The sequence below is a fragment of the Monodon monoceros genome, unplaced genomic scaffold (genome assembly GCF_005190385.1).
Source record: "Monodon monoceros isolate NGI ecotype Baffin Bay Population unplaced genomic scaffold, NGI_Narwhal_1 Super_Scaffold_2, whole genome shotgun sequence".
NCBI classification, from domain to species: domain Eukaryota; kingdom Metazoa; phylum Chordata; class Mammalia; order Artiodactyla; family Monodontidae; genus Monodon; species Monodon monoceros.
Window position 1 is genome coordinate 98,186,748 of NW_021703776.1, and position 23,585 is coordinate 98,210,332.

The 23,585-nt window shown below is 45.4% G+C and overlaps 2 protein-coding genes across 6 annotated transcripts in view; both read left to right on the forward strand.

Annotated features, from left to right (window-relative positions):
* On the forward strand, positions 1-15,953 carry ZNF212 (zinc finger protein 212). 2 transcript variants are annotated; one of them, XM_029234170.1, is made up of 5 exons: positions 1-109; positions 11,160-11,544; positions 11,677-11,803; positions 13,030-13,119; positions 13,921-15,953. In XM_029234170.1, exons 2-5 carry the CDS (start codon positions 11,293-11,295, stop codon positions 14,787-14,789), a joined length of 1,338 nt encoding a protein of 445 aa, XP_029090003.1. In that variant the 5' UTR covers positions 1-109; positions 11,160-11,292; the 3' UTR covers positions 14,790-15,953. The 2 variants fall into 2 exon arrangements, with proteins under 2 accessions (XP_029090003.1, XP_029090002.1); XM_029234169.1 differs by having other exon boundaries at positions 18-109; positions 11,155-11,544.
* ZNF783 (zinc finger family member 783) overlaps positions 15,948-23,585 on the forward strand; it is a 20,938-nt gene continuing 13,300 nt past the window's right edge. Inside the window, exons 1-3 of one of the 4 annotated variants that reach the window (XM_029234164.1) lie at positions 15,948-16,105; positions 17,215-17,453; positions 17,539-17,647. In XM_029234164.1, coding sequence (XP_029089997.1) covers positions 17,401-17,453; positions 17,539-17,647 — 162 coding nt within the window. In that variant the 5' untranslated portion in view covers positions 15,948-16,105; positions 17,215-17,400. Of the gene's footprint in view, positions 16,106-17,214; positions 17,454-17,538; positions 17,648-21,703; positions 21,825-23,585 lie in introns of those variants that run through there. The other 3 variants (XM_029234165.1, XM_029234168.1, XM_029234166.1) reach the window with 3 other exon arrangements.

The following is a 23,585-nucleotide window of genomic DNA, read 5'->3' on the forward strand; positions in this document are numbered from 1 at the left end:
GGAGGTGCCGCGGGCGCCCAGCGGACCCGCACGCACCCCGAGGCGTAGCAGGCGGGGCCAGGGTGTTGGGGGGCGACTGGCAGCCATGGCGGAGTCGGCGCCTGCTCGGGTAAGAGTCCTCCTGGCGCGGACCCGAGGGCGCGTTCGGGACGGCGGAGCCCCGGCCGGGGCGGGGCTTCGAGGTGCGGGGCTGGGCGGCCGTGGTCCGCAGCTGGCGTGGGTCAACGCCGACCTCTCCGCGCAACCCCAGAGTTCTGCCCTCCCCTTGTCGGTTTCCTCCGCGTCGGGCCACAGCCCCAGTGCCACGCGCCTTCGCCGAGAAACTTCTCGGAGGTTTGTTTCATGTTCTTGCATTTGCTACCGTCCCTACACGTTTTCGTCCCGCCCTAAGAGAGCCCGTTTCCAGGCTGGCGAGGGGGCGCGGATTGGAAACCCTGGGTCCCCGTCACTGCCAGTGAACTTGCCCGGTGCTTCGGGGACCCCAGGACTCTGCCTCTCTGCGACCAGCTCGTTCTCGGGCTGATGGGTTTCCCTCGTTTCTTCTGCCGTGCTCTCCTGCTACAGACTCTGCCCTGGGTTGCAGCCGCAGGTTGAATTCAGGTTGGGCTTCCTCTCCTTGGGACAGGTGTTATCTCACTGTGTAGTTGTTGGCTTTTGTCTGTGAAGCTGTTGATCTCTTTCCCTCTCCCCCTTCCCCAGATGTCCCCATTCAGGGAATGGCAAGACGTGGAGCTTGGGCACGGTGTCGGGAAACTAGGTGTCAGCCGTAACTCAGCTCTCAGCTATCCACTTTAGTGATTTTAGGCAACTTTGTTCACTTGAAGCCTCCTTTTCCTTAGCTGTAAGTTGAGAGTGTTGGACTAGTTACTAGACGATCTCTAAGGTTTCTGGCAGCTCTGACACTCTCATATTATTACAAAGTGGTGGTTATTTTAATGATACAAGATGATTTGTTATAGGAAGGGTAGATGGAGTTTAATTGGTTTTTAGTGCAGCATTTCTCGATCTAGAAACACTTTCAAAATCGTGTGAGACCTTTGTGAGGATAGAGGGCTAAGGAGATCCTGTAGTGAAAACTTGACCATGAGCTGGGTGCATTGTATTTGGTTCTTATAGGAAGTGGGTAAGAACTAAGAGGGGAAGGATTGGAAGACTTAAAGAACACAGTGTTTGCTTTCAACAAATTATGGAAACAAGACACAGATGTTCATGATGTCACAGTATTTACCTCGTTTTGATCCCTTTAAGTTAAGGTGATCCAGTCAAAGACTTGCCTTTTCCCCAAGATCAAATTGTAGTACTAAAGTCGGGCAGGAGGACAAGTTACTAATTTCCAGAGTACTTCTTGACTGGTCAGCGCCGTTACCTACATGTCTACAACAGACCTTGTTAAAAAGAAGTCTTGGGCTTCCCAGGTGCCGCAGTGGTTGAGGGTTCGCCTGCCGATGCAGCAGACGTGGGTTCGTGCCCCGGTCTGGGAAGATCCCATATGCCGCAGAGCGGCTGGGCCCGTGAGCCATGGCTGCTGAGCCTGTGCGTCCGGAGCCTGTGCTCCGCAACGGGAGAGGCCACAACAGTGAGAAACCTGCGTACCGCAAAAAAAAAAAAAAAAAAGAAGAAGAAGTCTTAAAGATCCTCCAAAATCCCCAACTATCCTTTAAGTAATTTATGGATCTGTCATTGCAGAACGTATTTAAATTGTCCTTGAGCATATTTCTTTTCTCATCTTCAGATGAAGATTCTGTACCTCTTATTTGACAGTATGGCCAAGTGGGTGCCCTGATGAAAACAACTAAAAATGCTGAGGGGGAAAAACAAATATATTTGAAATGTAGCTAGTAAAGAGTACGTGGAGGGGCTTCCCTGGTGGCGCAGTGGTTAAGAATCCGCCTGCCAGTGCGGGGGACCCGGGGTTCAATACCTGGTCTGGGAAGATCCCACATGCCAGGGAGCAACTAAGCCCATGCACCACAACTACTGAGCCTGCGTTCTAGAGCCTGCATGCCACAGCTACTGAGCCCAAGTGACGCAACTGCTGAGGCCCACGTGCCTGGAGCCTGTGCTCTGCAACAGGAGAAGCCACTGCAATGAGAAGCCCGTGCACCGCAATGCAGAGTAGCCCCCGCTCGCCGCAACTAGAGAAAGCCTACACGCAGCAACGAAGACCCAACACAGCCAAAAATAAATAAATAAAATAAATTAAAAAAAAAAAAAGAATAAGTGGAGCCCAGAGACTAAGTGGAAAATGGAGTGCTTAAGAGGTAAGCAGAGTTCTGAAGCCAACTTTGAGGGCATTTGCTGAACATTCATCTGTAGTGTTTATGACCTCAAGGGACCTGGAAAATAGAAGACAAAACTCAGAGCCTACAGTGGGGAGTCTAAGACGCCTCCTACTCCCGTCTCAAAAACTGAGACTTCAAAGAGCAACGTTCAGTGTGAACTGGAAGTAAGCTCTTACCCCCAAGGAGTGATTGCAAAGAAAATCATGTCAAACCTTGGTGCTGGGAGATGGGTGCAAGGTGCCCCTTGAAAATTCATGTTGACTCTCAAGTGGGTTTATTGCCTGAATTCACACGACCTTGGTGTCTGGGAAACCTTAAGCCAAGAATTTAAAGTAGAGCCTCCAGCCGTCTATAAGAAATAAACACAGATCTTCTCCAGAGGAGTCTACACTTAACTCAGACTTCAGATAATTCTCAGATAAAATTCCAAGAAAAATGAATTCACAATAAAAAGTTATCCAAAAAGCGATAAAAAACTATGAGAAAAAGCCAGTAAAATTAATGGGCAACAAAATTAGACCTTCAGAGATTTCAGATATTGCAATTCCAGAAGAAAAACATATTGGAATTCCAGTAGGAAACACACACACACACACACATGCACACACACAATCTGCACTGGAGGACATATTTGATGAATATCTAGTGGCTGAGGATATTGTAGGACTGGTGCAAATACTAATACTTAGAAGTCCCGTAGATCCCAATCAGGATAAACATAAAGAAATCTCTACCTAGACACGTAATAGTGAAAGTACAGAATACAAGGCAGAGAGAATTCTTAAAAGCAGCCAAACAAAAAAGATTAACTTCAAATGAACCATTGTAAGGCTGATGAGGTTCAGCTTCTCAGCAACAGTGGAAGCCAGCCAACAGTAGAATGGTTTCATCAAAGGGCTAAAAGAAAATAACTATGTAATCCCATATTTTAAAACTGTGCAAAAGTACCTTTCAAAAAAAAAGGTAAAATAAAATATTTTCAGACAAATTAAAACTGACAATTTGTTACCAATATACTCTTATTAAAGGAAGTTCTAAAGGATATACTTCAGGTACAAGGAAAATTATCTTAAGTGGAAAGTGAAAGTGTAAGAAAGTATGATGATCCATTAAAATGGGTAAATCTAAACAACTATTGACTGAATAAAACAGTAATAATCTCTTGTGGGGTAAAACCAAAGGCAGAATTAAAATACATGGCAGCATTGATGTAAACGTTAGGAAGAGATGATCAGAATTCAGATATTTAAAGGTCTTTGTAAGTAATTTCTAGGATGGTTGCTAAAAGACTAGAAATTGGCTGTATAACTTACAATTTAAAAGGGGAGATAATAGAATAAGAAAAAATTATCTAAAAGAAGGCAAGAAACAAGATGGGATAAATAGCACAAAAAAGGTAAAAATAAATAAAAATAGGTCAACAATTACAGTAAATATAAATGGACTAAATGTTCTAGTTAAAAGGCAAAGATTGATAGGATTGGTTAAAGTTCAGCAAATGGCTTATAAGAGATACAACTGAAAGATAAAGCTATAGAAATGGTTGAATATAACAGGATATGAAAACATGTACCAGGCTAATACTAATCAAAAGAAAAATGGCTTAACTGTATTAATATTGCTAGAGATAGACGGCTACTACTACTTTTATAATAGTAAAAGACTCAATTTACCAGGCTGATAGGACATTTCTAATCTTATGTGCACCTAATTATACTGTCTCAAAATACATAAAACAAAAATTGATAGAACTACAAGGAAAATCCATTATCATAGTAGAAATTTTAACACAACCTTAGTATTTTATCAAGCAGAGAAAAACTAGTAAGGGTGTAGTGCATTCAATAGAACTTTCTGAGATGATGGAAATATTCTCTCTGTCCTGTTCAGTGTAGTAGCTACAAAGTACATGTGGCTATTTGAGCACTTGCAATGTGGCTCAATAGCTGAGGAACTGAATTTTTAATTTAATTTTAATTAATTTAAATTTAAGCATCCACATGTTTCTAGTGGCTGTTATATTGGACAGCACAGATATAGAGGATAATACTAATTTTTTTATCCACATATCAATATATAATTTCAATGTTCAGAGAGATTAGTGAAAAAAGAGAGAAGGCAAAAATACCCCATTAGAAATGAAAGTGTGTTCTGGTGGCTGATGCTGACTGTAGACCGGGACCTTAGGTAGGGTTGTTGAACAGAACATCACCATCACCACCACCAACATCCCTCTCCATGTGGCTTGGGATTCTTCAGGTGATTCCAGCACCTACATGCCTATGATTTGCTCTGCTTGACATGGAGTGGGGCAGACACAAACTGTCCCTGACAAACCCTCCTTTAATTGCAGATTTGTGAACAAAATAGATGTTGTTGTCTTAAGCCACAAAATTTGGAATTATTTATGATACAGCAATTCATGATTGGAACAGATACCTATGGAATATATTTAAATACCAAAAGGTATTAAAAAATACCTTACAAAAGGAGTATATACTGTGTATATGAATTGAAACATTTTATCCTAAAGATGTCACTTCTCAAATTTACCTATGGATTTGATGCAGTGCCAAACAAAATCTCTAAAGATATTTTTATGAAACCTTTCGAGCTTGTAAACTATCAACAGGCCAAAGTTAGTCAAGATACTCCTGTAAAATAAGGAGGTGGGACTTGTATCAATAATTATCAAAAAGCTGTGGTCATTAAGATGGTAATTTTGGTAAAGCAGTAGAAAAATTGACCCATAGAACAGAACAGAGATGCCAGAAACAGACTGACTGTATGTATGAAAACTTGATTTATGACAGAGATAGCATTAAAAATTAGTGGGTAGGGCTTCCCTGGTGGCGCAGTGGTTGAGAGTCCGCCTGCCGATGCAGGGGACACGGGTTCGTGCCCCGGTCCGGGAAGATCCCACATGCCGCGGAGCAGCTGGGCCCGTGAGCCATGGCCGCTGAGCCTGTGCGTCCTGAACCTGTGCTCCGCAGTGGGAGAGGCCACAACAGGGAGAGGCCCGCGTACCGCATAAAAAAAAAAAAAAAAAAAAAAAATTAGTGGGTAAATGATGGATTTTTCATTATATAGTATTAGATCTATTTATTGACTTTCCATATGAAAATCAAAGCTTGCACTGTACACAAATACTGTCTCAATTCTAGTTGAGATAAATGCTTAAATGTGAAAGTCAAAACTATCAAGTGTTTAGAAGACAGTATTGTGGGATATAGATTTTTTTTTTACACCTGACACAAAAGTTCAAACCACAAAAGAATTAATAGTGATAAAACTCAACTACATTAAAACTAAGGACTTTTAATCAAATGATAATAAAGAGAATTTTAAAATGAGGCACAAATAAGGGAAGTTATTTGTAACACATATGACTGATAAAGATTAGTATACAGAATTTACAGAGAAATTGTATGAGACAACCTCATAGATCCTATGAGAAGTCAGATAACCCAAAAGATAAATGGATTAAAGATTTCAGTCAGAGGAAGTTTGAATGGCCAATAAACATAAAAAAGATGCTTATCCCTTGTTAAAAATCAAGGAAAATGCAGGTTAAAACCATGATGAGGTATCATTTCAGATCTACTAGAGGGATGCAAATTTTAGTTTGACAGTAATAAATGTTGATGAAGCTGTGGAACAGCCAGAATACTTACAGACTTCTGACAAGAATGAAATTGGTATGACTGCTTTGGAAAACATTTGACATTATCTGCTTAAGTTCAGGAGCCAACTATTCCCCTCCTAGGACTATACCCTCGGGAAACTTGCCCATGTCCACTAGAAGCCAGACACAATTCTATTTATCATAGCACTGCTTGTAATGACAGAGATGGGGAAACATCAATAGTGGAACAGAAAAATAAACTATGGTATAGTCACACGATGGAATATTATACAGCAATGAAAATGAATCAATTAAAGCCACCTGCAACAACAAGCTATTCCCAGGAGTTGTAGAAGAGTGACTTGTTCATATAAAATCCTAAAACATGCAAAATTTAAAGAATATATATTTTTTGGAAACAAACGTAAAAAAAAACAAACATGAAAAAGGGCAGTTCATAGTAAAAACCAAATTTGGCATAGTAGTTACTTCAGAGAGTTGCACAAAGGATTGGAAAGGTGATATATATATATAAAACACACACACACACACACACAGCCATACCTCATTGTATTGTGCTTTGCTTTATTGCACTTGGTAGATACTGTGTTTCTTACAAACTGAAGGTTTGTGGCAACTCTGTGTTGAGCAAGTCTGTCATCGACCATTTTTCCAACGTATTTGCTCACTTTGTGTCTCTGTGTCACATTTTGGTAATTCTCAAAATATTTTGAACTTTTTCATTGTTTTTATATTTGTTATGGTGATCTGTGAACTTTGATGTTAATATTACAGAAAGAAGGCTCAGATGATGGTCAGCATTATTTAGCTGAAAAAATTTAATCTTTTAATTAAGGTATATACTTTTGTTAGATGTAATGCCATTGCATTAGACTACAGAATAGTGTAAACATAACTTTTTCTATGTACTAGAAAACCAAAAAATTCATGTGACTTGCTTTATTGTGATACTTGCTTTAAGAACCCACAGTATTCTCCGAGGTATGCTGTGTGCATGTGTATATGTGTGTGTATATACATATATATATTTAATTTTAATTAATTAATTTTTTAAACTGAGTGGTGGTTACATGGAGATTTGTTGTCACTACTTTATATATTTTATGTATTATGTAAATATTCTTTTTTAAACTATTCAATAAGTCATGGTATCTCAGAGTTAGAAGTGACCTTAAATATCATCTAGTCCAGCTTAAGCAAGTATCACTTTAGAGCGTTATTTAACTGTTTAGTGTTTTACTCAAGCAGATTGTAGGTGTCTTAACAACAGGGGCTGTGTCTTGTACTTAATGGGTTTCAGACCATGGCTGCAGGCCCAATGTATCATACATGATCTGACACTATGATACAATATGCAAGCAGGACTGTCCCAGAAAATCTAGAAATACAGTTAGTGTAAGTATACTTTTAAAAAATTTCTCACTACCTTCAGGAATATTCTTATATATGGAACTTGAGAAAAAATTATGGAGGAATACGTGTTTATTGAAAAAGTCAAACAAGCAATAGTTTATAATCAAAGATTAAAATTCCTCTCTCTCATATCCTGAGGCTGACTCATGTTAGTATAGTTTGGTGAATACCTTCCCAGACCTTTCTGTGTGTAGAAACATATACACATATCTTTTCTCTTCTTTAGGAAAATGAAGTCAGAATAAATATGTTTCCCTAAAAGTTGACAGCCTATCAATGTATGATGAACAGTCTTCCAAACCATACATATAGATCTAACTCATTCTTTTTAACAGTTGTATAACATCATCTTTGGTCGTGCCATAATTTATTTAACCATCCTCTTATTAATAGACATCTAGAGGGAGTTCCCTCGTGGTCCAGTGGTTAGGACTTGGTGCTTTCACTGCCATGGCCCGAGTTTAATCCCTGGTTGGGGAACTAAGATACCGCAAGCCACGCGGTGTGGCCAAAAAAAATATTAGACATCTAGATTATTTCCAAGTTTTGGCTATTCCAGAGAATGTTGCCAGTAATCATCTTTGTATGTATGTCACTAAACAGTAATGCCATTTATTTTTGAAGATTCCCATAGTGGTATTACTAGGTGAAAGGGTTTTTAATGACTTTCTGGATATTTTCTTTCCTCAAAGTTTGTAGTATTTTTCATTCCTTCCAGGAGTGTTATGAAAGTGCCAGTTTTACCACGTCATAGTCAGCTCTGAATGTTATTCCTGTCCCTTTCTTTCATATTTCTCAACCTCGTGGGTGAAAAGTGGTTTCCCTTGGTTGTATGTGCATTCCTGACTGCTAATGTGGCTGTCTTTTCATTGGCTTATTGACCACCTGCATTTCCACTTTTGCAAATTATTTATAGTTGCAGTTTTATCTTTGGGTTGTTTATCTTTTCTTTGCACTTCATATCCTGTTTACAGATATTCTCTCCCAGTTTGTTTTTAGACTTTGTTTATGGTATCTTTTATAATAGCTAATATTTTCTCCTTAACACTCTGAGTGTTGCTTACTGAGATATAATTTACATACAGTAAAATTTACTCCTTCGGCATAACTGTAGTTAAGTGAGTTTTGAAAAATGTGTAGCCGTCATATTACCAAGTTATAGAATATTGTCATCATCCCAGAAGTTACCCCTAAGTAATTAACTTCCCCCAGTCCCAGCCTCTGGCAACCACTGATCTCTGTTTTGTGTCTGTAGTTTTGCCTTTTCCTCAATGTCACGTAAGTGGAATACAGTATGTAGCATTTTGTGTCTGGCTTCTTTCACGCAGCCTAGTGATTTTGGTATTTACCCATGTTGTTACAAGTCTCAATAACTTGTTCCTTTTCATTGCTGAGGAGTATTCTGATACATGGTATGTCTTTCCTAGGGCTGCTGTGAAAAAAAATCCCACCAACTAGGTGGCTTAACCAAAAAATTTATTGTCTCACAGTTCCGGAGGCTAGAAGTCTGCAGTTAGGGTGTCCACTGGGTTGGTTCCTTATGAGGACTGTGAGGGAGAGTCTGTTCCATGCCTCTCCCCCAGCTTCTGGTGGTGCCAGGTGTTTCCTTGGCTTGTTGCCGCATAACTCCAACCTCTGCCTCCACTTTCACGTGGTTGTCTTCTCCTTGTATGTGCCTTCACATTGTCTCTTCTCTCTCTGTGTGTTTGTCTCTGTCCATATTCCTCCTTCTTTATTAGGACACCAGTCATATTGGATTAGAGCCCACTGTCATGACCTCATTTTAACTTGATTACTCGGTAAAGATTATCTCCAAGTAAAATCACATTGTGAGGTACTAGGGGTTAGGACGTCCACGTACCTTTTTCGGGAGACACAATTCAACCCATAACATACGAATGGACACAGTTTGTTTGTTTATCCATTCACCAGTTGATGGACATTCAAATTGTTTCTGTCATGATAGATAATTTAAAACAAAAAAAAAAAAGAGGAACCTTGGCTTGCCTGCTCTTTTTAGCCTTTGACTATGTGGAAGAGGAGAGATGTTATTTCTCTGCTCAGATCCCAACCCACCTTCCTGTTTGGAAAAAGTGCTAGAAAGCAACACAGTGCTGGCCACAGAAAGGAAAGAGGAGATTCCAAAAAACTGGAGACTTAGAGACTTAAAGTTAAAAGCAGAACATGTGATGAAATGAATTTACCCAGTAATCTAATTTTTTTGTTTCATTTGTATTTTTCTTTTACATTAAACTTTTCTTTAAATCTTTTTTAAGGGGGATATTTAAGCTTTTGACTCGTATGCTCAATAATGAACTGAGTTGGTTAACTGGAGTAGGTCATGGCCAAACTTAAGTGTTCAGTTCTGTGCTGGTTGGTTTCATCTTGTCCCTTCTTTCTCCAGACCATAAGCTCTGGCCGTAGCAGTTCTTTCAAAGATATTTCCTTTCAGTGCCTTGTTCTCAGTGTCCTCATTATGGTTAGAGAAGCAGCCTTGAATCAAGTGTATATGCTGTTACACTTGAGAATATGAAGTTTCAGGGGTTTAGGACTGAAATGAACATGCAGTGAGACAGTGAGGGCAAGAGGCAGTTCAGGAAGACTTCCCAAGTGTTGGTTTTAGTAATTTTGAGGTTCAGCCACAGTGATTTTTCTACTGTCTGGGACAGACCATAAAAATGTGAAGTCTAAGGACAATGTCTGAGGACTTAGTCAAGTCATTTAAGTAAATGTTTATGAAGGATTTAGTAGGTGTTTTCACTATACTAGTTGCTAGGGTGCAAAGATGAATGAGGTGAGTCTTGTAGGTCCTGCTAAGGAATTTTGTCTTGATTGTGGGGAGCCACTGAAAGGTTTTTAGCAGGGCTGACATGATCAACTACAAGTCAAGCAGGAATGTGAAGTTGAGTGTGGATGTAAGTTACATCATTTATCATAGCAAAGTGTTAGAAATAGTCCAAAATATCAAGTAGAAAGAAATGGGCTTAAAAAATGAATACTGATGCAGGAAAGTCTTACGGAATATGCTGACAGTGAAACACAGGTAACAAAACATGTACAATATGATTGCAGTTTTGTTGAAAAAGAAATAAGTTAAAAGATGAAAAAAACTTATAGGAAATACACCAAAATTCCAAGCTTATTTCTGGATGGTGGTATTTTACATACATTTTTCTTTCTTTCTTCTTTTCAGTTTTTTCTTGTTACAGTATAGATGTATAGTTTGCAGTATCAGAATGTAAAAGCACCTGCTTTTTATTTTTTTATGTTTTTCATGCTTTTATTAGTTTACTACGTGGTATATGCCTCTTAATCTTTTTTAAAAAATAAATTTATTTATTTATTTTTGGCTGCGTTGGGTCTTCGTTGCTGTGCGCGGCCTTTCTCTAGTTGCAGTGATCGGGGCTACTCTTTGTTGCGGTGCGTGGGCTTCTTATCGTCGTGGCTTCTCTTGTTGTGGAGCACGGGCTCTAGGCGCGCAGGCTTCAGTAGCTGTGGCACACGGGCTCAGTAGTTGTAGCTTGCGGGCTCTAGAGCGCAGGCTCAGTAGTTGTGGCACATGGGCTTAGTTGCTCCGTGGCATGTGGGATCTTCCCGGGCCAGGGCTCGAACCTGTGTCCCCTGCATTGGCAGGCGGATTCTTAACCACTGCACCACCAGGGAAGCCCCGCACATGCTTTTTAAATTGAAAAGAAAGAAAAGAAGTAGAAACTAGGTGCTGTAAGTGCTCCTGGACCCACTGGACCCATTGTGTTTTTTCACCTGTTGTTTGGAAGTGACACTGACTGCCTGACGCCGTATCTGGTTCTTCAGCACAGGAGGAAGCGCCGCTCCACCGCTTTGACTTCCTCCACGCTGCCCCCACAAGTACCAGAGGAAAGCTCCTATTTGCAGACCACAGATATCTCACTCTGGACAGTGGTGGCCGCTATTCAAGCTGTGGAGAAGAAGATGGAGTCCCAGGCCGCCCGGCTGCAGAGCCTGGAGGGCCGGACGGGGACGGCCGAGAAGAAGCTGGCCGACTGCGAGAAGACGGCCGTGGAGTTGGGGAACCAGCTGGAGGGCAAGTGGGCGGTGCTGGGGACCCTGCTGCAGGAGTACGGGCTGCTGCAGAGGCGGCTGGAGAACGTGGAGAACCTGCTGAGGAACAGGAACTTCTGGGTCCTGCGGCTGCCCCCGGGCAGCAAGGGCGAGGCCCCCAAGGTAAGCCTTGAGGGTTGAGAGTCAGACCAGAGGGGGTGGGCCCAGCCCTTTGTTAGTGAAGATTCTCAGTGGCTGGCTTTTCCTTTGTGGCTTTGGTAGGAGACACTCACTATGTGACATTTGTGATTTCAGGTGTCCAGGTCACTTGAAAATGATGGAGTCTGTTTTTCAGAGCAGGAGTGGGAGAACCTGGAGGGCTGGCAGAAGGAACTGTACACAAATGCAATGAAAAGCAGCTATGAGACTCTGGTCTCTCTAAGTAAGTAGCAGAGTTTTCTCCCTAGAATTTGCTCTCAGGCATCCTACAATTCTTGGCCAAGTAGCTTGTGACCCAGGCTGCATCTGTGATTCTAGTGGGCTGTGGATCCTCTCTTGGCCTCAGCCAGGTTGAGAAATGGGAGTCTCCAGGCCCTCAATTTATGAAGACTTTCGGAAAGGTCTTGGTGTTTTGCATTTTGTATTTCTTCCCTGTGCTCATGTAGTTGGTTCACCGCTGTGGCCTCTCCCGTTGCGGAGCACAGGCTCCGGACGCGCAGGCTCAGTGGCCATGGCTCACGGGCCCAGCCGCTCCGCGGCATGTGGGATCTTCCCGGACCGGGGCACGAACCCGTGTCCCCTGCAGCGGCAGGCGGACTCTCAACCACTGCGCCACCAGGGAAGCCCCCAGTCAGTTCTTGATAATATTTACTAATAGATAAGATGTCATCATGTGCCTTAGAGTTTAACATGGCTAGGGTTCCTCATGCTGCATTTAATACTTAGGACTGCTTGACGAGAAATCCTTTGTTGCCTGGGATGGGCAGACAGCATGGGCTCACCAAACACTGTTTCTTGGCGTTTACCTGGAATTACAGATGGTCCTTGTGGTCCCAGTGTTCATTTTGTGTTGATGAGAAGTGCCGATTGATAGATGTACATCTTTATATGTAAAATATAGGCTATTACATAATAAATGCATTTTGTTTGGTTGACAAAATCTTTTAGAACCTAGGTCCGTGGAGGCTTGTCAAGAAGGCCAGCGTGCCTGGAGCGAAGTGGAGGGGGAGGGAAGTAGCAAATAGGTCAGAGATGGGACTGTGTGACCTCGACTGGCTCACGTGTTCTGCTAGTGGCTGTTTCCTTGTCTGTCATAGTGGGGGATAGCGGTGCTAACCTTACCTTGCAGTGCTGTAGCCCAGATGAAGTTAGATACCCGGAGAGGAGCCCATGTCTGTGGGTGGCAGTGGTGGTGTTGGAAGGAAAGCAGCGGGCTCTGAAGCCTGACCACCTGTGCCTCAGACGGCTGAGAAGGGGCATTGAAGGCAGCAGTTAGCTGAATGGATCACTCGAATTGGCCATAATTTTCTAATTGTCCCAAACTGCTAAGGGAAAGTGACTTTGAATCTTTTGAAGTTTTAACATCAGCTCCTTGACATTGGTCACCTTGTTCATCGGCAAATGACCAGTGCTGTCTCCTGGGCTCACACTGTGCCGTTTCCAACCCAGAGGTGCTTGGCCGGCCAGAAGGAGAAGCGGAGTTGGGTACAGAGATGCTGGGTGACCTGGAGGAGGAAGACTCTCGTGGTGTCCACCCAGGTGAGCGGCTCCAGAGTACTCCACCCCATGCCCGCTCCCTGCAGCCTGTAGTGAGCTGCCCCACTGCTAAACTGCCAAACACTGATTGTTAGTAGCCTCACCTGGCATTCAGTTGTTCTAAAGTCCTTTATGATTATCATCAGCTCACCTATTATATGTGTATCTTACCTCCTTAACTGCTGTGTGGAGTCCCTAAGGTTCATGGCCGTGTCATACTTCTGTATGCCCTGCAGACAGTGTAGAGTGTCTAATAGGCCTTAGTCAAAACCCACTGGAGATTGAGAATAGGGTTGGTCAGATCTTCAGGAGTGAAGCTAACTGGGTAAGGGGCAGGAGAAACCGTTGTAAACCAGGTAATTTGGGGAGAATATGCAGGAAGAACAGAGCTGGATACGTGAATTTTTACGCTATAGGTTCAGTTGTTTGGTTTTTTTAAAATTATTCACATGTATTATTTTAACACTCTGTAACACTTAAATTAGCTTAGGTGTTACCTATGTATACTTTACCATTTTCCACAGTTGAATACAAATTTGTGGACAAGCTTAGAGAATTTATAACACTGTTCTGTAAGAATAACATATTCGGATTTCTGATCAGTATGTCTCTACCTGAGTATAGGTTACTTTTTCAGGTCTTGCAGCCCAGTCTGTCTCATCCTCTTGCAAATTATCCTGATTCCCTTGATCCTGGGGTACTTTGATTTGAGCCCTTCTGAAATTCACAGATGTTTGTTCAGCTCTGAAAAAACCAAAGGTGCTAGAATGTGATCTTTTTTGTGGCTCTTCTTTGTCTTGGCAGTGGAAGGGGTTATGATCAAGCAGGAGATACAGTACACGCAGGACGGCTCTGCGGATCTTCCTGGAGAGTTCTCGGGCATTGCCGAAGAGCACGCTCTCCTGAGCCCGGAGCAGCCTGAGCTCTGGGATGGTCAGGGACGTTCTGTCCTCTTGGAATCAGGTCCCGGGGACACTAATCCAGAGGAGCCCATTGAGGGCAGTAGAGACCCTAGCAGTGGCAGAACTCTGGGCTGCCCCCCGAAGCAGAAGTCTAACAGGCAGCTGAAGCTGGGTCAGCAGCGTGGGCAGGGCCTGAAGCTGAAAAGGGACACTGCTGGCCCCTACGAATGTCCCGAGTGCGAGGCCACCTTCCGCTGTAAGCAGCAGCTGGCCGCACACCTGCGGACCCACTCAGGATGGGAGCCCTACCCGGCCTCGGAGCCAGAGGAGAGCCTTCGGCCCCGGCCCCGGCCCCAGCTTAAGCCCCAGCCCCGGAAGGCGAAGCTGCACCAGTGTGATGTGTGCACAAGGAGCTTCAGCTGCAGGGTGAGCCTGCTGACCCACCAGCGCTGCCACCTGCAGGAGGGGCCCGGTGCCGGCCGCCGGGTCCAGGAGCGGTTCTCACCCAACAGCCTGGTCGCCCTGCCCGGCCACATCCCTTGGAGGAAAAGCCGGAGCGCCCTCATCTGTGGTTACTGCGGCAAGAGCTTCAGCCACCCGTCCGACCTGGTGCGGCACCAGCGCATCCACACGGGCGAGCGGCCCTACAGCTGCCCTGAGTGTGAGAAGAGCTTCGTCCAGAAGCAGCACCTCCTGCAGCACCAGAAGATCCACCAGCGGGAGCGGGGCGGGCCAGCCCTGGAGCCCGGAAGGCCCAACGGCCTACTTTAGGGGTGCCGGCCCCTCGCCCGACTGGGGGAGGCGGAGGGGGCTGGCACTGTCCCCCCGAAGAGACAGTGGAGCGTCAGGGACTGACTTCTTTCTGAGGCGAGTCACTTTGATTTGCTTTCCCTTGACCAGGCGCCAGGCCGAGCCCAAAGGCTGCCCTGAAAACCATGGAAGAGGAGGAGTCGGGGCCAGGCCTCTCCTGCTGCCGAGTTTGCCATCTCTGTGGCACCGTCAAGTCTCTGCTTTTCCCATCCGAGTTGATAGTCGTGGGCTGGGGTTGGCTCTCTGAGCCCGCAGGGCTGGTGGCCTGTTCCAGGGCCCGTCCCGGCATTCAGGTCTTCCCGAGGGTTGAGTCGGGCCAAAGGAGCGAGCAGACATGTGGAAGCATAGCCCTCTAGCTGCTCTTCTTTTCTCATCTCCTTGTTAATAACAAGTAGAAGAAATAATTTAAATGAACTGCTTACCGTGCTCTGAAGACCCTTTTTTTTTGGAATTAGATTTTAGTTGGTTAAAAAAAAAGTCTGACAATTTTTAAATTTCCAGAGTTGTAGAAGTTGTTCCTAACGTGGGGACTGGGCCTGCCCTCTGGGAGGGGATCACTTATGGGGCTCTTTTAGCCCACCCGCATTTAGTCAGGGCCGTAGTGCTGGGCTCCCTCTTGTGCGGGTGCTTGGCACTCCGGAATAGGGTTACCTGACCGAGAGGAGGAGAGTAGTAGGGTTAGACCCCAGAACCCCTGCTGGGAATGAAGGGGCCTGTAAAGGAGCTGAGATACGGTCCTGCTTCTCTGAGTTTGGGCTTCTCTCTGCTCTTCCATCCCATCCTTGCTGTGGTTCTGCAGCCTCCCAGCACAGAAGACTACTTTTTACTTAAGGTCGTTCAGCTTATACCAGTGGTTACTTGAGTTGGTTTTTATTGTACCAGTTGTTTCTTGAGGTTGTTCAGATCACACACTTTGCACAGTAGCTCTGGGATTGACTATTCCTGAAATGGTGGAAAAAAAGCACGCAGATGCCCATCTCTCAGGAGTGTTGAATGCCTGCCCCACTGTTGTTTGGGGAGATGAGAGTGGGCTCCTGGGTCCTATGTGAATGTCCCGTTTGATGTTTGCAGTTGCCTAGAATAAAACTTAACTACTAGCAAAAAAAAAAAAAAAAAAAAAAAAAACCCACAAAACTCCTGTTTGATGTTTTTCTCCATTTGTCAAGAATACCCTCCTGGGGCCAAGATGGAGGCGGTGCCTGACCTGGAGCAGTGCCAGAGGCCTGATGGCATAGCCTGACCTGCATCCTTCCTTAAACCTAGGGAGATAAGAAGAGGTGTGTATGGGAATACTCACCAACACCTGTGGTGGTCGAGGGCTGCAGGCAGTCTGAGCATCTGAACGTTGGGAGGTAGAGAGGGCAGGTGAGACACGATGGGTGCACCAGGAGTCCTGGGGAGCACTTAGGGGTATTGGCTTAGCTACACATGTGGCCGTGTGGGTCCATCTTAAACATGGTGCTGAGTGGCGAATGTAAGAAGTTGAATGAGATCTACAACACAATACCATTTCTGTAAATTAAAAACATGTACACAAAACAAATCACTTTGTAAGAACACATAGAAGCGAAAAGTTACATACAGGCATTATGGTTGCCCGTGGGAGGAGTGAGTGGGATATGGGGTTGAGAAGAAACTAAAATAGATAAAAATGAGCTTGGTCGCTGTAAGGTAAGGGATTATCTTGGTGTAGAAACGGAATGTGGAGGGAAGCTGTCGTAGGGCAGCGCCGTGAGAGGTGCTCAGCCTCACTGTATGGAGGAAAACGTCTGGAGCATCTCCTAAATCCCTTCTCCAGTCTCCTGCCTGCGGGTTTTTGCATTAGAGATACCCCCTATCCCATCCTTGACTATTCTTACCTCCCAGTGAGTGCTTTAATGTGACCAGCCTTTGCCTCGCATCATGGGGAGAAAAAGTACAAGATAGGCTCCTATTTCTCCAGCAAGGTTAGGTGGTTCTTGAGGCAGGGAAATGATTGTCTTAATCCGTCAGACTAGTGTGATAATGGCTAATGTTTACTGAGCACTCATGTGCCTGTCACTGTTCTTAAGTTCTTCACATAAAAGCGAACTTAATCCTCACAAGACCCTATGTGGTGGGGACGATTATGACCCCATTTCCCACGTGAGATGCGGGAAGAGACCTGAAAGGTGATGCAGAAGCAGAGGTGGCTGTGAACCAGGCCATCTTGCTTCAGCGCTCACACACTCCACCACAGGCTCTGTTGCTTCTGGCTGACCACGATTAAGGACCTCGCGTCTGGGTTGGATTCTAAGTCCTTGTTACCCAAAGTGTGGTCTCTGCACCAGAAGCATTGGCACCCCCTGGGAGCCTGGTAGAAGGGCAGGCTCTGAGACTCACTGAATCAGAATCTACATTTTAACAGGGTCTCCAGGTCATGCTCTGCACACACAATACACTGTTTTCAGTGATACAAAAAATCTTGGCCTGCTTCACCTGTCCTTCATTGAAAGTCTGCTCTGCTGGGTGATGAGAAGGAAACAGACTGTGCAACTGCCTGAAGGACAGGGATGATCAAGTTAGATTAAATCAGCATATAGTGAAGAGTGAAATGCCAAACATCAGAGACTCATCTGTCCAATCTTCTCCTTCCTGTTCCACCAGGTAAGGGCCTAATCATCGCCCACCTAGTTTTCACTCAGTAACCTAACTGGTCTCCTACCCTTAATCGTGTCCTTTTTGCTACCAGGGTTATTGTCCCGGAACACAAACTGGACATGGGCTTTCCTCAAAGCCTACTGATGAAGAGCAAGCCTTTAAGTGTAGATTCAAGACTTGGACAACCTAACCACCTCTGGGTTTGTTCGCTTTTCACACTAAATTCTCTCTGCTGCTGCCACAGTGGGATTCCCGTCACTTAGTCAATAAGCCGTACTTTCCCACGACTGAATTCAGCTCAGGCTTTCCCTCTCCGGGGAATGCCCTTCTCTGTGAACCAAGTACTATTTATTTTTCACTTCTCAGTTCGTAGGCCCCCTTTTGTGAAAGCTTCCCTTGTTCATTTCTTTTATTCAACAAATATATGTTGAGCACCTATTATTTAGGTACTGTTTTTAATACTTGGGGTATGTCAGTGTACAGAAAAACAGTCTTTGCCCTAGCTGAGTTTACATTCGATCAAAATACATTTCCTTAAAAAAATTTTTTTTTTATTGAAGTATAGTTGACGTACAACATGTAAGTTACAGGTGTACAGTATAGTGATTCACAGTTTTTAAAGGTTATACTCCATTTATAGTTATAAAATACTGGCTATATTCCCTGTGCTGTACAGTATATCCTTGTAGCTTATTTTATGCATAATAGTTTGTACCTCTCAATCCCCTACCCCTGTGCTGTCCCTGCCCCCTTCCCTGTCCCCATTGGTAACCACTAATTTGTTCTCTATATCTGTGAGTCTATTTCTTTTTTGTTATATTCACTGGTTTGTTGTATTTTTAGATTCCACATATAAGTGATATCATACAGTATTTGTCTTTCTCTGTCTGACTTACTTCACTTGCATAATACTCTCCACGTCCATCCATGTTGTTGCAAATGACAAAATTCCATTCTTTTTTATGACCGAGTAGTATTCCATTGTATATATGTACCACATCTTTATCCATTCATCTGTCGATGGACGCTTAGGTTGCTTCCATATCTTGACAATTGTAAATAATACTGCTGTGAACACTGGGCTGGAAATCTGTTCCCTTCTTGTACTGTACCTTTGCATAGCCTTAGATTTTGTTCACTCGTGAATATCTGAGTAGCCTCCATGTGCAGAGTCTACAGAGGGAGGGATAAAAGGTTAAATCAGATTTTGTTCTTGGGCTCATAGGCTGTCAAGGGACTTTAATAGAAGATAGAAAATGAAGCTAAAATTCTGTAAGAGAACAATTACATTCAAGTTGCAGGACATTGGGAAAGGCTTTATGAGAGATGACATTTGAGCTGGACCTTTAAGGATGAGATGAAGGACATTCTAAAAAGGAGAGACATGACCAAAGTAGACCTTATGGGGCATGTACCAATAAACACCAATTCATTCGACTTGGCTGGAGGGTGGGGTGGGAGGAGGGGAGTAGGGGGACGTGGTTGGAAAGAGAGGTTGGGGTCAGACTAAGGAGTTTGGATTGTATTGAGTTAGTAATGGGGAGCTGAGAGTTTTGAGCAAAAGGGTGACCTGAATCTAGCTGCGATTTGGGACTATTAACCTAAGAGGAGGTACAGCATGCTTTTGTTGTTGCCGGGCTGGGGGATATGTTAGAAGGTTTTCGAGTGAGAACAGCAAGAGCCAGTGAGGATCTGACTGGGTGCAGCTTCAGCGTGAAGAGAGTGATGGACAAGATCACCGAGGTGCAGTCAACAGGAGGCGATGCTCTTTGAAGGCAGGGACCAGGTCTTAATTGTATCCAGATTCCACAGCTCTGAGCATGGGGGCTTCCCACATAGATGGTCACCGCACGTTTACTGAATGAACAGGTATAACAGGAATTCACAGGACAGGGAGCTCAGTGCTGTCTGAACTAGGGAGGGCTTCGTGGAGGAAGGGGGATTTGGTTATACTTCTGGTCTCCCTCTGCTAATACTTCCCCTCCTACCACTTTACAATTCTGGGTGGGTCCACTTTCTAATCTAAAGGTAGGGTGAGGGGGCCACGGGAATTCTCTCTGAGCTGCCCCATCTCCTGGCTGAGGGCACTAGCACTTGAGTATCTTGACCACCCCCCAACCCTACGTGACCCTAAGGTGTTGTTTTAGTGGCCCTCACCTGACCAGCCCACCTTCTGCAGCACAGGCCGATGGCCAACTGTCTCAGAGTGGGCTGCACCTGGGTGGAGTCACCCCTGTCCCTGCAGGGTCTGTGCCTCTACTTTGGAAATCCAGTGTTGTCAACTCACCCAGAGGTGTTCAGGCCCTGGAGACCTGATCTAAAAAAGAGCAAATCCACAGGAGACAGATTAATAACGAAGGATGCAAGTAATTTTAATTTATATTAGAGCTACACCTGGCCTGACACCCAGGCTGGTCTGCTGTGGAAACCACATTATGGTGTCAAGTTTCTGTATTTTTTGTTCAATATATTTATAAAGTTAGAGCATGGGAATGAGAGGCAGCTCTGGGAGCTAATGCACAGGACAGTGTGATCAGTCAACCAGTAGAATCAGCATTTCATGGCAACTAGTTAGAAATGAAATTCTGGACTCCTACCCACTCCAGCCGCAGGCCTAGAAACTCTGAGACCGGTGCCCAACAGTCTGTATTTTAACAAGCACTCCAGGAGAGCATGATGCACACTGAAGTTTGAATACTGACTTACAGAAACTCTTCTAAAAAACTCAGACCAGCTGTCAAAAATTAGAGCACTCTTCCCTGAACAAAGCTTGTTTAATACTAGCATCTTCCTCTCCAATCCATTTTCCAGACTCTTTCTGTTTGCCTTGGACATTAACTCTTACTTTATGAGATCACAACTTATCAATTTATAAGAAATTTATAATCCTTAATGTATTGGTCTTACCCCTGCTGAGAACCGAGGGATGCGCTTCCTGTCTTCAGCACAAGTTTGCAAACTGTCTTAAGGTCAGGTTACTTCAACAAGGATTTCCACAATAAACAATGCCATATATTGATTTGACTTCTTGTTACCTTAAAGTAACACTTCCTAACCTTGCCCCAAATTCTACGGGTGCACCTTACTTGGAGAAGGTATCAGTTTACTTATGTTCTTATTATATTGATTGACCACACTTTTGCTTGGATCAAATACATGGGCAAATCATTTTCTCCCTCCCTCCCAAGAGAAAAATACTAAGAAAAGAAACAAAAACAAAGCATACACACAGAGAAACAAAACTGCAGAGTAATTTCTAGTGGGAAGAATTTCCGGGCTTGTTGGACAAAGAGTGAGATGATTGGGAAATGCAGAAAAGATAGAAAATAAAAGTTCAATATTCAGTGATTAACTGGTTTTCCAGAGCAAGGCGCGGTGGGTTGCAGATGAGGAAAATAGGCCCTAGATTGAGTCGTTTATTCAAGATGCCTCAGGGCCTGAATTAGTGATGGATTTACTCTTGCTGCAGAGGATCCCCAGCTGGTGGCTGATGCGCAAGTGAAGACTGGGCGTGGCAAAGAGGGCTTCAGAGCACTCTATGGAGGATGCTGGGAAGGTGGGCCCCAGGGAAGGACGAGGAGACCCAGGGTCCCCAAAGGGAGGTTTGGGGAGGGAGGTGGGGCTTTTTTTTTTAAAGGAAATAAAATTTTCCTGAGGTCTTTCTGTTTGTTCTGGAAAACTAATAAAGTTTAAAAACCCTTATCGATCCCTCCCACCCCCCTGGCTTTTCCCGGGCAAAATGTATAGTCACTTTGGGTCCATTAGAGGTGTTCAAACGGCAAATTAAGTGCATACACTTGAGATTACCCAGCAATGACTGACCTTCTTCCCCCGAAGCTTCGAAGTTTCCTGCGCGTTTCCTTTATTAGCTCCCTGACTGGATTGCCCCAGCACCCCGGAGAGGGGTTAGGGTCCCACCGTGCCGGCCCCGCGCGTGGCCCGCGCCGCTCGGCCCAGGCCCGAGGGTCGCCTCCGCCCGACGGGAGTCCGTCTGGAGGGCCCCGCGGCGCGTGAGGCCCAGCGTCGACTACCGCGGCCCAGGAGGGGGCGGGCACCCCGCTCCCCCCGGGAGACCCCCGCGGCCGCCGGGGCGGGTGGGCGCAGAAGGCCGCGGGGCGCGGGCGTGCGGTCCTTCGGGCTGCAGGGGGCGCTGTGCGCGCCCTCGGGCAGGGCCGCGAGCGCAGCTCTTGTTTAAAGGGCCGGCGGGGCACGTGGCTCGGACGCAGCTCGCGGCCGCCCGGCAGTAGCTCCGAGGCTGGGCGGCTCAGCTCCGCCTCCGCCGCCGCGCAGCGCCGCGCCGGGCCCGACAAACCGGGCCTGAGGAGAGCCGCCCAGAGAAGGACGCGGGCAGCCATGGCCGAAGAGGCGCCTGCCCCGGTAAGCGCCCCCGCGCGGACGCCCAGCCCGGCCAGGCCGCCGACTCCACCGCCGCGTGGGCCCGCGCGGGTCTCGGTCGGGCGGCCCGAGCGGCCCGCGCGCCGCCTCCGCCCAGGCCCGCGCTTCGGGCCCTCTCGTGCCGCCTGGCCGCCCTCGTCCTCCTCGTCCGAGCGGCCGGGCGGCCCAAACGCGAGGCCGGGCGCGGCGGGCGGACGGCCCCGACGTCGGGGGACAGGCCGGGCTTTCTAGTTAAGATGACAAGCCCTCGTCTTTGAACCGAATGGCTGTTTCCCCGCCCCGTCCATTGTCTCACTGGAGGTCCGGCGGCCCCGGAGGCAGGCAGGGGGGCAGGGGCGCCGGCCCCATTCGGTTCTGACGACCGAAGTCTGGGGCTCGGGGCGGGGAGCGGTCCGAAGTCGCCCACCTAGTAGAGGCCAGAGCCTGACGCCCACCAGGGGCTCCGGAGTTACACCCCCATTAAGGTGCCCAAGTGTTCTTCTGACACCTAAGAGGTGTTGAGTGCTGTTTACTGGCGGGATTGTAGGTGTGGTGCTTTTGTTGTTGTTTGTTTTTTTGTTTTTAAGATTAGTTTAGCAGATGTTCCAATGTTGGCTGATAATGTGCAGTGTGTCCAATTCGGAGAAAATAATCTGTCCTTTTTTGACATACTCGAAAAGCATTTGTAAAGAGCTTAATAGACGGTATCTATTCTTAATACATCTTAATAAAGTGTTTGAAGCCGTGATCTTTCTGGATGCTGATTATTGTGGATGATTTTTAAGGAGGAACTTTTCTCTCCTCTTTAACCAGTGAGTTTGGTGTGTGCTTTTTTAAGGATCCTCTGAGTGCAAGGGAGAAGAGGATGGGAGTTCTTGGGGATTATGGCCCCCAGGAAGGCCTTTCTGTAGGGGGACAAGTGACCTTTTCAGCTCCCACTTAGCCCGGGGCCACATTCTCAGTACTCTTTCTGACCATTCTTATCCACCCGCCCCTTTTCCTCTGCTGTCTTGTAGCACCTGAGATCCCAAGAAACTCCTCAAACAGGACAGATTTGCCCTCAACTTTCGATAGCCCATGGTATCACACTGTTATTTAATTTATTATGACTATTTTTGTACAAAACTTTTCTCCAAGAGAAGGAAGAACCACATATTTTTTTTCTGCATCCCCATTGCTCCTTTACTATGACAGATGTTCAGTAATTGTTATTGAATGAATGTGTTGTTTAATTGTTTAGTCAGTCGCTCATTCAGTAGGTATTTATTGAGCGTCTTCTATGAATGAGGCAACCTTTTAGAAGCTTACGTCATCATGGAGCTTATGTTCTCATGGGGGAAGCAAACCATAACACAGGCATAAACATGGCACGATCATAGATTATTAGTGCTGTGAAGGAAGGGACTAGCATGGGGCCTATGTTAGATGTGTCCATCGGCGAAGGTCTCTTTGAGGCAGTGTTTAAGCTGGAGCCTTATACGAGAGGGAGCCAGGCGTACAGAGAGGTGTGGGAAGAGCTAACAGAAAGGTGGAGGAGAGAGCTGGGTGCATCACAGGAACCCAAGGAGACCAGGGTAGCTGGAGTGTAGTTGATACCCAGGAGGATATAAGGTCAGGGAGGTAGGCTGGGATACGATAAGAAGTTTAGGTTTTATTCTGGGTACACGGGAAGCTGTTGATTGGGGACTAAAATGATCTAGTCTGTGTATTTAAAAGATGACTGATCACCCTGTGGAAAGTGTATTGTGGGGGGAGAAGGGCGAA